Raw genomic sequence first — 15,286 nt, forward strand, 5'->3', positions numbered from 1 at the left:
GACAGCAGGGAAAGAAGGGGGAGTACAGATCTATCACATCAATGCTCCTCTGGTGCTTGCCCCTCCTGCAGCACCCAGAGTTTTGTGTCTGAGGGCAGGACTCTGTGCCTGGGGAAATTCGGGGGTCAGAACAAAAGCTTTAAGCTTTAAACCTTGGGCAGCTGCTTGTACAGATGCAATCTGGATTTCTCCCCTCCCCAGCCTCGCCAGGCTGCAACATGTCCCTGCCAGCAAATCTCCACTGTGCCCCACCATGGCATTTGGAATTGCAATGTCACATTTTGGGACACAATTTTTAGGGGCCAGAGGGCAGGGCAGGAAGAGGAGTACCATCCTTAGAGCAAGGAGTGAGACAGTGATCACCTGGGGTGTGTAACAAACAGAAAACATGCATCTGTAACAGAATCAAACACACAGCAACACACTGAAGGCCAGGAACCCATAACCCAAAGAAGAACTGATGACAAATACAGAGAAAACAGGAACCCATTTCATGTGAAAATTCCAAATTTCAAAACTAAATGGAGCAAGCAGAGGGGAAAAAATGTATTTTGACATGACAAATCTATGTTTCCCTGACCTATCCCCCTGTATTGTTCTCTGTATCCCAAATCAGGTGTGACCTGCTTTAGCAACAAGATTTTCAGACATACCTTGAACATAGACAGCATATTCACAGAGCCCTTGGGACTCCTGGAGCTGCTCTTTGATGACAGCCTGGAAGGACAAAATTGTAAACTCACACCATTTCAGCAAAGTTGATTCCAAAGATTTGGTTCCAGTCACAAAAACCAAAACCCCACCTCTAAAAAGGGCACTGGACCATGACCACACAGTGCACACAACAGAGCCCTGTGCCAGGAACACTGTGACCCTTTTAGTATTCCTCTGTTCATTCCTATTCCCAAAGATAATTAGGTACTACCTGGGGAAAACACCAGGAGGCATCACTGAAAGCATCCTCTGCTGATAAGGGAATCTACTCCAGGCCCTTTGTGAAGAAATAAATTGAACTGGAGCAACTGCAGCTGAGTGAATGAATGAATGAAAGCCAAAAGAACAGATGAGGAGTGAACAGGGAAAAAAACCCGATGAAAATGTAAATTCTTGCTGGCTTCATCCACACAGCTCCCAGTTTGGGGTGGGCTGGCTGCAGCTTGGATATATTCCATAGTCACTACTGGTCCCACCTTTGGGAGGATGAACACCCTGGATAGGAATCCAGAGCATAATTTCTGCTCTGAGACTCCTCTTTGTGCAGAAGTGGAAGAACACAGGGGATAAGAATAATTTCTGGGTGAGCAGTGACCTGGTGCTTAGCTGGCATTTCAGATGTGTACGGTCAGAACCAGCATCCCCTGCCTCTGAGAGGAACAGAAGTGAAGGACCTGAAAATTGAACCTCAGATACAGCACATGGGAGGAAAACTATTACTGAGAAAGTTATTCTTGAGAAGATATTAAATGAGAAGTTACTATTGAGAAGGAAAGTTCTTATTTACAATCCTCACTCATAAAGAGAGGAAGGAAAAGAAAGAACAGGTCTGAGCTGCTCTTCCCTCACCTGTACCTGCTAATTTATCTATGTAACTCTTTACAAAGTGCATGATGATAAAACACTGTCCTCAGAAATAACCAACACCTCCTCAATTCACATACTCTGGACTATTCCATCTACAAAAACCTGGATTCTCAGAGCAAGAGAGGGCAATAGAGAGCTATCTTCTAGAGAAATCTGCTTAATTCTATAAACCCTAAAAAGTCCCACAGCAAAAGGCCCTCAGCTGAGGAATATGATCTCAAATCCCAGATTTCTTCCCCCAAGTTTATTTAAGGTGCTGAGGACAGAATTTAGACACAACTGGCAGGGGACCAAGCAGTCTCTGTGTCATCCCAGGGGATGTTGCAGCTGCAGACTCTCAGGGATGTCTGCCTGGCACCTTGCTCAAGCAGCATTGAAAGGGTTAAAATCACTTCAATGCCTTCACTTTGGGGAGTTGATATCAGTAAATAAACAGCTTTTAATGGCCTTTTAGTTCATTGAAAACTATGGGAGATTTTAAAACTCTGTTAGAGAGGGAGCATTTCAAAGCACTGAGCAGGAAAGACCAAAATTAATCAACACAACAGGTCACTTGTTTCTTACTGAGACTCAATTGATAGATTTTAACAACACCCAAACTGTCCTGGAATCTTCCAGTTTTACTGCAAAAACACTGTTTTGTGAGCTCTGAGGAAAAGGAAAGCTGGCCTGCCAAGCAGAGAAGTATTTATTAGCTGTCTTCTCTCAATCTTCCCCTGCTATTTCCTTCCTTCATCAGCTTCCATGACTGATGAAGACATGGACACATCAGTGGTGCCTTTATATCATCCCTTTGTTATTTTCTCTGCTTTCCTGAGCTGCACATATTTTTCTTTTCTGTACTTTGTGATTCCACGTCCCATCAACAGAAACAATCAACACACAGAATCACACCAAGAAACTCCAGTCAGCCCACAAAAAAGGGAAACAATTTTCTGCTATGAGGGCTAGTCCAGCTTGTGTTTCTATCTATGCAAACCAAGATCTGAGAGAAAATTACCATAATGATACAACTCCCTAGCTCTGCTAATTAAGAGCTAAATGAAATTCCTCCAGCCTGCCCATTTCCTAAGCACCTCCAAGACCTCTTCAGCAGAGGCAAGTCCTGACCAACCTGGTGTTTCAGAAGTCAAAAAGTCTTTTCAGATCTTTGCTGCACATGCCAGAATCAGAATGGCAACTCTTGTCCTCTCCTCCTGCCATGGGTGCATCATCTTCTTGTGTTCATTTTATCAGAAAAACACACTCTTAAATAATAATTTGCCATTTCCATTACCATTATAATCTCAAACAACCAGTTCCAAACTTCTCACCAAGCCCAAGATGAATTAGAGCATGCCATGGATCATGGGTAAAATGAAAGAATTTTGCTCAAGAGTAACCAGGATGTTTTTTATTTACACTTGGTAGTAATGTTTCCCTCAAATGAAGTGTTTTCATAGTGTCTCTGTAGCACCATCAAGAAACCTGCACTGTGGAACTGAGTTATTATCAGTTTGGAAAACTCTATCCATCACTTGGAACAACAGAGGTCTGCAGTTCTTTCCACTTTCCCCCTCCCAGTCACATCCTGAGCTCACAGACTGCTCCAGAGAGCTGCACCCTCAGATCCTAAAGGCAGCCAAGGAGTGGGGACCACTGAAGTCATTTTACTTGTGTTTTCTCTTGGTCCCCTTATTCCAAAAGAAGTCAGGAAAGAGGGTGGTTGGGAAACTGTCAAGAAAACTGCTTTTTCCTGACATCAGTGAAATAATTCCCACATTCTGGAGGCAGCTCTTACCTTACACTCCTCGTAGTCTCTGCGGACATAGAGCAGATAAATCAACCAGTTCTTCCTCTCTAGGATTGGCAGCTCTGGTGCTGTACATGGAAAATATTCACAGAACAAGGAATCACACTGAGCAGCAGAAAATCTGGGAGAGATATTCCCAACCACCCCAACTGCCTGCACAAGGCAAGGAATTCAAGAACTGCAATTGCAATTAATGATTTGACTTGAAGGCTGGAGTGTGGACTTCTAAACAGGGCCTGGTTTTATTCTACTTCTCCAACTCATGGATAAAACACCTTGTTCAGGACAGACACTAAATAAAAGCTCTAAGCAGAAAACTTCCACCTACTGGAAGGCGGTCTACTGGAAGGTGTCCCTGCCCATGGCACAGGGTTGGAACAAGATGGGTTTTAAGGTCCCTTCCAACTCAAGCCAGTCTGAGATTCTAAAAGACTTGAGGTACCAGCTCCTCCTGGAGCAGATCCTGAAGTAAACAGCTCCACACACACATTTTAATTCAACACCAACACTGATTGGAGGAGATGGATTTTTTCAAATACACAAGAAGCAGCTTGGAGGAAATGAGTTGGATTCACATTTTGAATCTAGGGCAAAAGAATCAAAGGTCTTTAAGATGAATTTCTGGGACTGAATGAGTAGGAAATAGTAGATAAACACAAAAGGAGATTGGAGAGATGGGGTCTGAAGGTGTGAATAATTTCAAGAGGTCAAACTTAGTTCTTTGAATCTGTGAAGGGACTATGAACCATCACAGGTCTGAGAGACTGAAGCTACTGCAGAAAAACCTTTGATGCAGTGGAGGAGGAAGCCTTGTGCTCCAGCCTTTCAATGGTGCAGAGCTCGCAGCAGTAATTATGGCAAATCACGGATGGATGTTGCTTAGCGATACCCACGTCGGGTTTACAAGCTGAACACGCTGCTGTGCATTTCATTAAGGCTGGGAATGCATTGCCTGGGACTGGAGTCTCCATGCCGAGGGGTAACCATAGCAACTGGCCCAAAAGCTCCGTGTTTGCAAGTCAATATTGTGACATGAGTGCAGAGGCAAAGCCAGGCGAGGGCTGGGGCAGAGCTGGGGGGACAGAGCACAGGGACAGCTCCTCCAGCCCTCTGGAGCATGGCAGGGACAGAGCCACCCGCGGACACGCTGGCTCGGCTCCAGCAGCACAGAGCAGGGGTCACTGGGGAGCCTTGGGGCCCTCTGCCATCAGAGGTGAGGAAGAAGAAACCCTGCAGGGGGAAGGGCTGGATCACTCAGGAGGCAGGTGCCAAGTGTAATTATCTTTTGGAATGGCTGAGCTTTAATCGCCTCTGGAGCACACCAGGCTCTCTCTCACAACCCACATCAAGTTCAGTTTCACTTAGAGCTCCTAAATCCAACATCCTTCAGCTGCTGCATTTGGAAAACATTTCACAAAGCCATTCTCATTTTCTTGGGTTTTCTTTCTTGAATTCCAGAATATCCAACTAGATTTATATTAGGGCTGAGAATTAAATGTGCACACTAGCAATTTAAGGTCAAATAGTTTCTAAAGAAGGTTCAACTACCCTAAAACAAATAGAAAGCTCAGAGTCCAAACAAAAAAGTAATCCAAGCACACAAAAGAGTAATCCAAACAAAAGAGTAATGCAAACAGGCTAAGCTTACAGAAATGCACAGATCAGGGATCCAAACATGCCCGAATTCTGCTCTGCTGTGGAGTATCCAGATCTCTGTAAGTAAGGCATTTTAATAAGCATGTTCCCAGATCAGATTGATTTCTGATAGATTTATGTTTCCCATTTGTCCTTCCTAGAGTGAAAGGATGAAGAGAAGAGTCAAGAGGCTGCCTAAATAGCCACAAATTGATTGAAACCCCACTATTTCACATCTGAAGCCCATTCAGGGGCAACTTAATTCACTGAGACTCTGTAATTACTTCCCTGTGCCGGTTACTACCAGTGCCAGGGTGTGACAGAAACACAGCACCTGGGGATGCTGGAAATGCTCTGCCCCATCCCTGGAAGTGCCCAAGGCCAGCCTGGATGGGGTTTGGAGCACCCTGGTCCAGTGGAAGGTGTCCCTGCCCATGGCAAGGGGAGGGATCAGATGGGTTTAAGGTCCCTTCCAGCCCAAACCTGTCTGGGATCCTATAAAAGCAGCTGGACTTGTGTGCCCTTCCTGCCTGGCATCTCCTGGTGCCACTATCTGATTAAAACACCAACCCTGACACACCTGGGCACTTCCCACCTTCTTTTGTAAGTATGGATTTAAGGACAGACCCTGCAAACTCTATGTACCCATCAACACTCCACCAACAGCTAGAACTGAAGTATCCTTCACCATTTTGTGCCTATTAATACAGCCTCAAGTTAGAAAATCCTGCAGCTGTCTGAAATAGGGAAGAGTCAAAAGAACTCCAGACACACCCCACCAGGTCTCCAACCATCTGTTCTTGCCTTACTGGGAAGGTAAAAAGTGCCATTAAAGGTTAAAATATACAGCAATGTTGTGGGCTAAGATAAGAATCCAGTACAACAGGGAGGGGATGGAGGATTGCTTGTTTAATTCCTGAAGGAAAGAGCTTTTTCACACTTATGAGACAAGAAGGATGTTATACTCCACTCCCACACCATGGAAACGCCTGCTGGGAACAGGGATGGGAATGCTGAACATCAGACTGAGGGCTGAGCAGAACATCAGGGGAAGGGGAAAACCCAAGGAGTTGCCTAAAAGTGCTGGATGGAGAGAAAATGGAGAAGTGAAAAAGCACTGTGAGCTCCAGGAGTGAGCACTGACATCTGCAGATAAACCAGCTCTGCTTCCCCCAGGGATGCACCTGTGAGCTGAGGAAAACTCTGTGTGATTGGGAAAACACAGGGAGATTTTATGCTCCTAAAAGTCATTTGGAAATAGCAACAAGGCTGGCTGAGGAGACAAGAATCACTTGTTTCTCTTCTTTCTCCCTAAGACTAGCAAATTGAAAACAGGCAAACAATTCTGATGTTTTTCAAAATCTATGTCTAAATTCATGATTAAATTTGACACAGGAACATATCTGATCCCCCAAAAATGGCTGTTGAAGTAAAGGATTATTACCAGGCTCTATGCTCTATTCAGATGCAGAAAGAATTAATTATTTATAATTATTTATAAACCTCTCCAGAGCCACAACCACTTAATCTGCATTCCTGCTTTCCCACAAAGCAGTGGATACCTGCTCCTGGTGTACTTATCTCCCTCAGGTTTGCTCCCTCAGCCTGCTGATAAGGGCTGTCACAGTGCCATGGGTCCCTGCATTCTCCTGAAGAAAATGGAAATACAAATGGTTATTTGGGTCTCTAGCTCAGAGAAAGGGAATAAAACACCTTCTTCAAAATATGGACCTTCAGGATTTTCTCCTATGTCACTGCTGTATGAAGACACACTTTTCTTTGTCACCTCTAGCAATAATCCCAGGCACAGCACAGGCACAGGTTGGAAAAGTGAGGTTTAGATCCTTCTAGCAGTGAAGAAACAAAAAGCCATTATTTGCTGTAAATCAATCTGCCCAAAGGCCAGCCCAGTAAAACACAATCATCAAAGAACTTGCTATCTACATCAAAAAGAGTTTATAACTTGCATAATTGTCTTTCAGCCTCTCATTTGTGGGACTACAAAAGTCCTGTGCCAGGGAGTCAGCCACCAAAAATATGATTAAATGCTTTTGAAGTGTGTTTGATTGAATTCAAAAGGGAATCCATCTGATCCCCTCGCTGGCCAGTGATTGATTGCATGAGCCACTTCCAGCAATGTGATTTTTCTTTCTGACAATGCTCCTTTAAGGAAGCCACTGGAGCAGAAACCCTGACAGAATCAGAGTAAGATCATCAGGTTTGTATCTGTGCTGCTCTATCATCACTCTTCCCTTTATTCCTCCTCTTATAGATTTTCTCAAAGGACTGGAAAAAATAATAATGAGTTATTCCCTTTTGTGTAAACCTCCCTAGGAAATTATTTTGTGCTTGCATCTTCATATTGGGTAATCATAGCTTAGGGATGAACTATCAAACAGTGGGGTTTAGACTTAATAAAAGGGCTTTAAATTGCTGTAAAAAGAAGAGGGGAAAAAAGGCCCCAGAAGCTCTTATGAGACTTCATGGGGTAAATGATTGCTAAAGCAGCAGCAGTAAGAAGTGGCTCAAGAAAGAGTTTTACTCATCTCAGAGGGGAAAAAAACAGTTCAGAGCCCAGCCCTCCTTCCAATCCAGATTATTGGAAAGGGTCCAAGCCCCAGTTCACCCCTTCCAGCTCTGAACCCAACCTGCAGCAGCCTGAGCAACAGCAGCAAAGGGGCAAAAGACTCAAGTAGACACAAAGAAGAACTTGTTATGGCCCAAAATCCCAAACAACCTAAAGCACTCATAACATACAGCACAAAGAGGACAGAAAAGCTTGGCAAAGGCAGTTAAATAAAAGTATTTTTAATTTTTTTATTCTTTATTTAACTTCATGAGCCACAGCCTGGATCCATTGTGGTAGGTACCACCTATGTGGGAAAGGTTTTCCAAAAGGATTCAGCTGTTCCTTTCCAAATTCTAATTCAAAATTCCATGTTGCAAAACAGCATCATCCAAGAACAGAGATATTTTCAAAAGTAACAAACACCCAGGCAGTGCCTCAATCCTCTATTGTGACATTTTAATATTGAGGCAGCAGAAGCACAAAAGTGTTTCATAAAGTGAATCTTAGAATTACAGGATGGTTTGGGTTGGAAGGACCTTAAAGATAATCAAGTCCCACCCCCTGCCATGGGCAGGGACACCTTCCACCATCCCAGGGTGCTCCAAGCCCTGTCCAACCTGGCCTTGGGCACTTCCAGGGATCCAGGAACAGCCACAGCTGTTCTGGGCACCCTGTGTCAGGGCCTCCCCACTCTCACAGCCCAGAATTTCTTCCCAACATCTATGTCTAAATTCATGATTAAATTTGACACAGGAACATATCTGATCCCCCCCAAAATGGCTGTTGGAAGTAAAGGATTATTACCAGGTTCTATGCTCTATTCAGAGGCAGAAAGAATTAATGGAAATTATTTATACACCGCTCCAGAGCCACAACCATCTGAATCTCCAAGCCCAGTCCAACCTGGCCTTGGGCACTTCCAGGGATCCAGGGGCAGCCACAGCTTCTCTGGACACCCTGTGCCACTCTCACAGCCAGGAATTTCTTCCCAATATCCCATCTAACCCTGCCCTCTGGCAGTTTCAAACCACAGCACCTTGCTCTGAAGAAGTCAGAGCAGGAAGTAGGGCTGTGGCAAAGAGAGATGCAGGTTAACAGCTCCCATCAGCAGGCCAGGCTCGCTGGGACACACAGCAGCAGGACTGGAGGGGTTTGGACATTCAACCCCCACTTCCAAGTCATTCTGGTCATTGCCTTAATGGCAAACTCCCAATGGCATAAAGACAACCCAGTGGTCTCTGCAGGAGAGCATCCACACCTGAGAGGCAGCACACAGAATTCTGTGGGAGCACCACCGACCCCTGCACTCCCAACCCAGCCTCCTGTGGCTGTGTGCTAACATTCCTACCAGGATTATCATTGCTTCCACTCCCAGAGCTTGAGGAAGGTGCAGGCATAGCTGTGGTTAGAGCCCAAACACAGCTCTGTACTCTCCTATCCATTTAAATAAACATGGATAGGGAGGATGAGCCCATCTGTGCTGTCTCATTTTGCCTTGAGCTTCACAAGCTGCCAACGCCAGGAATTCTGCTACCATTTGTAAATCCGGTGTCAGGGAGGGAATGAGCATCTTCTGGGCAAAAATAACATTCAAATAATAGGGCACACACTCCAACAGCTTCTACAGCCCTGCAGGGAATTGGATTTTCTGAAACAAGGTATGATAATGGAGAGAAAGCATTTGTAAGCTCTAATATCAATCTTCTTATCAAGATTTAAAACTAACAGACTGCCTTGGTGTGAGAAGAGCATCCTACAAATTTCTAGCAGAGCCAAATTTGACAAGAAATCCTCTTCCTTCCTCAGACTCTTTTACTGAGACTGTGGCAGTATAAATACATTAGAGCTTTGAAAGAAAACTAGCACAGGAACATTGCTCTTCCTACACCCAGATCCATCCTTGGAGTTTGAAAATGGAGCCGTTAATGAATTCAAAACTCACTAATAATGAAAAATAACCCCAAAACCCAGCACTCAGAAGAGGCTCTACAAGCTGTATTTCACTCACCACGTGTGAGGGAATATATGTGAGAACAGAGGTGTTTGTATGCACAAACCCCTCTAAAATGGATATAACAACAACAAAAAACGGACCAGCTTTACACTGCAGCCGTTCTCTGTTTAATCCCTTTTCCCTGTGTTTTCCCGTTTGCAAATTGTTGCTGGAGCACCTTTAAATCAAGCCCTAAAGCCGTGTGGTTGTTCATTATTTACAGTCAGCTGGGGTTAATAAAACTCATCACACGCAGCCTGGTGCTGGCGAGGAGCTGTAACTCATCCCCAGAGCTGCCTCCCACGGTTTAATAGCTCCATAAGGTGCAGGGGAAGCTGAAAGGAGGCTGGAAAACAGCGGTTTAAACAACAAAAAAAAGCAACATTTCTGACTCTCCACCTCCCCCTGCAGGAAAATTAGCCAGGGATAGATGAAAGACTTCAAAATTGTATCTTAAATCAGATTTATACTCTAGGGCATGGGGAGAAAGAGGCATTTTCTCTTGCTACTATGCACTGCATAAATCTCATTGAGTTGCTTACTCAGATTTGTGGTTTTTTACTGATTTAAGATATTTACAGTTCTGAGTTACTCCAAACAAATGGTTTTGTTTATGAAACAAATACACTGATTATTCAATTAATTTGCCATATAAAAAGAATTATTTTATTTAATTATTTGTGTTCTCCTACATGCTGCTCAAGTTGAACCTGAAGGTGAAGTGGAATAACCTGTAAATAAACACACACTTGTCATCCCCCTGGACCTCCCAGAGGCAGAACCAGCTTGGTCACTGGGAAATCTCTGATAGCAGTAGGAGGCTGGTAAGATACTACTGGGCAGTCCTGAGTCCATCTGGGGGGGATGAGATTTACACACATCTTTAACACAAGTACATGATCCTGATCACTGCTTCATAAAAAGTATAATTCAGGCCTGATAAGGCTTAATTCAAGTCTAAAATTTGATTCAAACAAGTAACACTGGAGAGAGGTTTAGTAACAAATACCTTTAAAAAGAAATTTTAAAAAGTATGATCTGTCTGAAAAATGAGACCTGAAAGTCTGTTTGCTCTGCACGAGCCAATTTTGACCATCAGTACTGACTGCTGAGCAGAGATGTGCTCAGAACAGAGGAAAACCAAAAAATAGGGGGAAAACCCAAAACCCAGGTTACTTTACATGGTAGTTCTTAAGTCCCTGAGGCTGCAGACACAACACTTGGAGACACTCAAGGATCCAAGCCCTGGCATGACATCCCAGCTCTTCCCTGTTTAAACCATGTCCTGCTTGCTGCCTTGTGCTCTTGTAGGCAGGCAAGGTGCTGCCTGAGCTCTCTCTGGGTGTCTGTTCCCAGATTTGGGGAGCAGACCACACCATGGCAAAGGCATGGCAACCAAATGCCTTATGATCAGCAGAGGTGGTCTGAGATCCTCACTGCTGGCTCCTCCCACAGCAACACTGGGATGGGAGGTATCTCCCCCTCAAAGTGACTGCAGGCATTCCCAAAATAACCAGCTTCTCATTAATTCCAGCATCAGGAGCAAAATAGTTTGGGGATTTCCAGTTCTAATCCCTCCCCTGGCTTTAATTCCTATGCTTAGTCTTTTTCTGTTAACAGCATGAGGTATTTTACATGAAAATTGAAACTAAAATCGTTGTAAGGTATTTGTAAGAAAAGCTTTTCCTTTAGAAAGCAAAATAAAATTCCAGCATGGAGAGGACCAGAATCCAGCCACATCAGTCTGTGAAACTTCCAAATCCATTAGGAAGAGCACCTAGAACCTGTTCTCAGCTCATCCACTGCCAAAGAATGCTATACTGAAGGAATATTATAAGAATGAATATATATATATATATACACACATACACACACACACACACACACACACACAAAATTTATAGAAGCTAGTCTTGCAAACATTTCAGTACTCCCTCTCTAGTTTGAGTTCTTCCAGCCTCATTGCCTCAGGATGAAGTTTTCTAGGAGGGAAATCCCAGCCTATCCCAGAATGAACATTTGCCTGTGCACCTCCACTCTTCCCTACTGCACAAATGTGTTAATGATATAGTCTTTAATTACACAGTCACAGAAGCACACCCTGCCTCCTTCTAATTAGAAGTATAAAAATGAATCACAGTCAGGCAGGGAATGAAATTATTGAGAATTATGAATAAACCAGTGACAAAATCCCAGGACTTGCAGCGTGTGTAATGCAGCTGGAAGCTTTGGCAGTGAAGGGGACAGGCCCTGCAAGGAGTGAATGGAAATATTTTTTATTCAAAAAGCCCTGAGTGAGCTGCTCCTTGCCCAACATGTCCTGTCATTCCTGGGCCACAGATGCTGCTGGGACTGGGCTAAATGCAACAGGTGATTCTGTCACTAAAGACTCAGATGCCCAAATTCCAGCAGCACAGACACTGGGAATTCTGACTCTTGAGTGAGCTGCATCTCCTTCAAGTGTCTGAAAATGAAGACATGAGCGAGCTGCCTTGGGCTGTCTCCAAGGTAATGGAGGGGAACATGCATCCTTAGGAAGGGATTCATCCCAGCACAGCTGGCTGGGAGAGGTCAGGGAAAGGCACAGTTGCCCTTTGCACTGACTAAACATGGAGCATGGGTGATTTGCTGAGACTTGCTCTGCATCAGAGACATCTCAGTGCAGAGAGATGAATCCCACCCTTCCTAATTTTGTCACTTACTATTTTTACAGAATTATTTTTAAATTCCCACCAGGAAATGCTATTTTATCTGCATGCAGCACACCAACAAACTGCAGCTGAAGGCTTTAAAATCAGAAGACACTTGCCTGGCACCAAGGACTTTCAAAGAAGCTTCAAAAAATGAATTTACCTGCTTTAAAAACTGGCACTAAAATGTTCCCTGTTGTGCTGCCTGCAAAGGATTCCCTGCTCTTGTCAGCACAGATATTAATATACACACACAAGAGGGCAGAGCTGTGCTAGCACATTCCAGTTTAAATATTACCAGTTCTTTGCAGTGCAGGGATTACTGGGCTGTTATTCTGGGGAGAAGAGGATGAAGTGAAGGATATTATAGAATTTAATTACCCAGAAATGATAATCCATTTTTTAATCTCACTACTCAAAACTAGCAGCTGCATCAGATCCTGAGCATGACACACAGCACTCACTGCTCCCCACTTATCGGCGAGATGGAAACACCCAAGTCTCTTACATAAAACAATGATGTAATTACCAACTAATCTAGCTGATTTAGGAACCAATTTCTTCCCACAAGGTTGAGGGTTCAAATGGACTAAAAGATCTTGGCTTGCATGTGGCCAAAAGGAAACGAATGGGTATGGACAGATAAGGGCTGGATTGGCTCCCTCTGACCATGACATTCCCACGACGGCCTTTTCTTTCTGACACACTTCGAAGCATTAATTAATTTAACTCAAGGGGGTTGTTTTTATCTGGATTTCTCAGACAGCTTCACTCTTACAAGTTCAAAGGCAGCTTTGAAGCCAGCTCAAAGAATGGATTTATATTGATTTAAGAAACTGTATCAGAAATTCAGAAATGATCAGCACTGCAAGTGCACAGAATCGACTCCACGGGGTAGAGAGTTCCTGCTCTTCAGATTAAATACTCACAGAATCCCTTAAAACATCTGCAGGAGCAGGAGGGATCCCCACTGGTCCATCTGCACAAGCAGGAGCCACCCAGAGACAGGACAGCTCATCAAAAGCCACTTACCTATTTCTGCATAATCTGAGCATTATTTATTATTATTTATTGCATTATTAAGAGCCACATTTTGAGGTTGTTCATGGGCACCTCTTAACCAGAGCCACCACCCAACAGGCCAAGCAGTGCATTGCAACATATCCATTTACGTGATACTTTTCATTTCATGTCTCCAAATGTTTTGTTAACCAAAAGCCTGCAGCATCCAAAACCTGTCACTGGATATTAGGCCAAGCTGGTGGTTGATAAATGGAAAGCAACAAAAGCCAGAGCACTTTGCCAAAGGTCACAGACAAATCCTTCCTTCAAACCCTAGAAAAAAACATACCTACAAAGCACCCCAAAAATACCCCAATGCCCAGGGAGAACACTTGATGTCTGCTAAGAGTTTTGCAGGGTTTTCATTTTGAAAATTATTTACCTGACCCTTCCTGTGTTAAGTGTAGAGGTGGTTGATGACAATTCAGAATTCTCATTCTTGACAGATTAATGGATTTTTAGGACAAGTTCTTCCCAGTGATTCAAGCAAAATCAATTTTGCTTCAGTGAGTTTATTATACTGTGACATATTTAGGATTCTACCTTGTCATTAAAACACCATCAGTGCATCTAAGAAAGTCTGAGGTCTCATATTCATGTAGAAATCCAAATGCACTTAAAATTGTCCCATTAACCTCTGAACTGTTATTAGACAAACACAAGCTCAGAACTTCTTTCTAAACATTTTTTCCACAATGAAGGGAAATAAATTTGAGTTATGTTCTATAAAAATCAACAATACAAGCTGGTAAAAGCACTTCTCCACTTCAGTACTATCAGATCCTATAAAATTATTTTATTTGCCTGCATGGAAACAAGAAAGTGAGAAGATAGGAGACAGCCTATCTCAATTCCAAACCAGTAAAGCATTTAGGAAAATATCTGATTAATTTAGATTGCAGGAGGGAGATGAAAACCCCACCTCAGCACACTGACATTAACTCCTTATCACTTCAAGGAGCAGAGCTCCCTTTATTGCTTGGGGATCAACAGAGGGAGAGTTATGGATGGAGCCACAAAGGGAACTGATTTTGGGAGCAGCTTTCCCAGCAGGGGATAAAGGACAAAATAATAAATGTTACTCCTGTGTCAGCTGCTGTGGGACAATTGTCACCAAGGGCGGCCACAAGATACTTGGTGTCACCTCCACCCATGCCATTAATTCAGATCGTTGCATGGAGAGATTTCAAACCTGATTCCACCAACACCATCTGCTCCAGAACCTTGCTGGACACTCATCCTCTTCCCTCAGGGCTGGTCTGCCCACAAGCCAGACCCTCCCAAATCCCAACTTTCAGGCTTTGGCAGCCCAAGGTGATGGATCAGCTACTTCACGAGCAAATTCTACCTCCAAACTCAACATTATCCTTCTAAGAACCAAACCATGCAGCTGCTAAACTCTGCTTGGAGGCTCCACCTACTCTTGGCTCACAGGCAGGCTCATGGGAGGAAAGCATGAAGAGGGAGAGGAAGCTACTCAATTCAGGTTCAATATATCCAGTGGAAAACAAGGAACAGTGAGGGGAAGCTACAAAATTCAGGTTCAATGTATTTAATTGCTGAAAATGTGCTCTTCTGGTTAAAGCTACAAACCTCACATGTGCATTTTGTCATCCCAATGATTTTTGGCGAATTTGAGACTCCATTCTCAGAAACACACATTTAATGCCTCACTCCTGCCCAGTACAAACACAGACAAGCTGAGCAGGCTGAATGCAGCACTGTGATGCTTAACACAGGGCCTCAGCAATGGCTTGGTCCCAGTTGCTGCACCTGTGTGCAACCACATCATCCATTATTGCTCTATTTGGGCACAAATTTTACCCACACCAAACTGTTCATATGGTCTCTGCATTTCACAGACCTGTTTGTGCTGTTAGCTCAGGATCTCTATTGCTAGAGAAAACACTGAAACTAAAGCTTTATCCTGTTTGAAAACACAATGCAAATATAAAAAGGCAATT

At 43.7% G+C, this 15,286-nt stretch overlaps 1 protein-coding gene across 3 annotated transcripts in view; it reads right to left on the reverse strand.

The window, feature by feature from the left end:
* BBS4 (Bardet-Biedl syndrome 4) overlaps positions 1–15,286 on the reverse strand; it is a 36,097-nt gene that overhangs the window by 16,968 nt on the left and 3,843 nt on the right. Inside the window, exons 3-5 of one of the 3 annotated variants that reach the window (XM_059857983.1) lie at positions 6,571–6,657; positions 3,362–3,441; positions 654–717 (exon numbers count right to left, since the gene is read on the reverse strand). In XM_059857983.1, coding sequence (XP_059713966.1) covers positions 654–717; positions 3,362–3,441; positions 6,571–6,657 — 231 coding nt within the window. The remainder of the gene's footprint in view (positions 1–653; positions 718–3,361; positions 3,442–6,570; positions 6,658–15,286) is intronic. The other 2 variants (XM_059857984.1, XM_059857985.1) reach the window with 2 other exon arrangements.

The sequence above is a fragment of the Haemorhous mexicanus genome, chromosome 13, assembly GCF_027477595.1.
Source record: "Haemorhous mexicanus isolate bHaeMex1 chromosome 13, bHaeMex1.pri, whole genome shotgun sequence".
NCBI lineage: Eukaryota > Metazoa > Chordata > Aves > Passeriformes > Fringillidae > Haemorhous > Haemorhous mexicanus.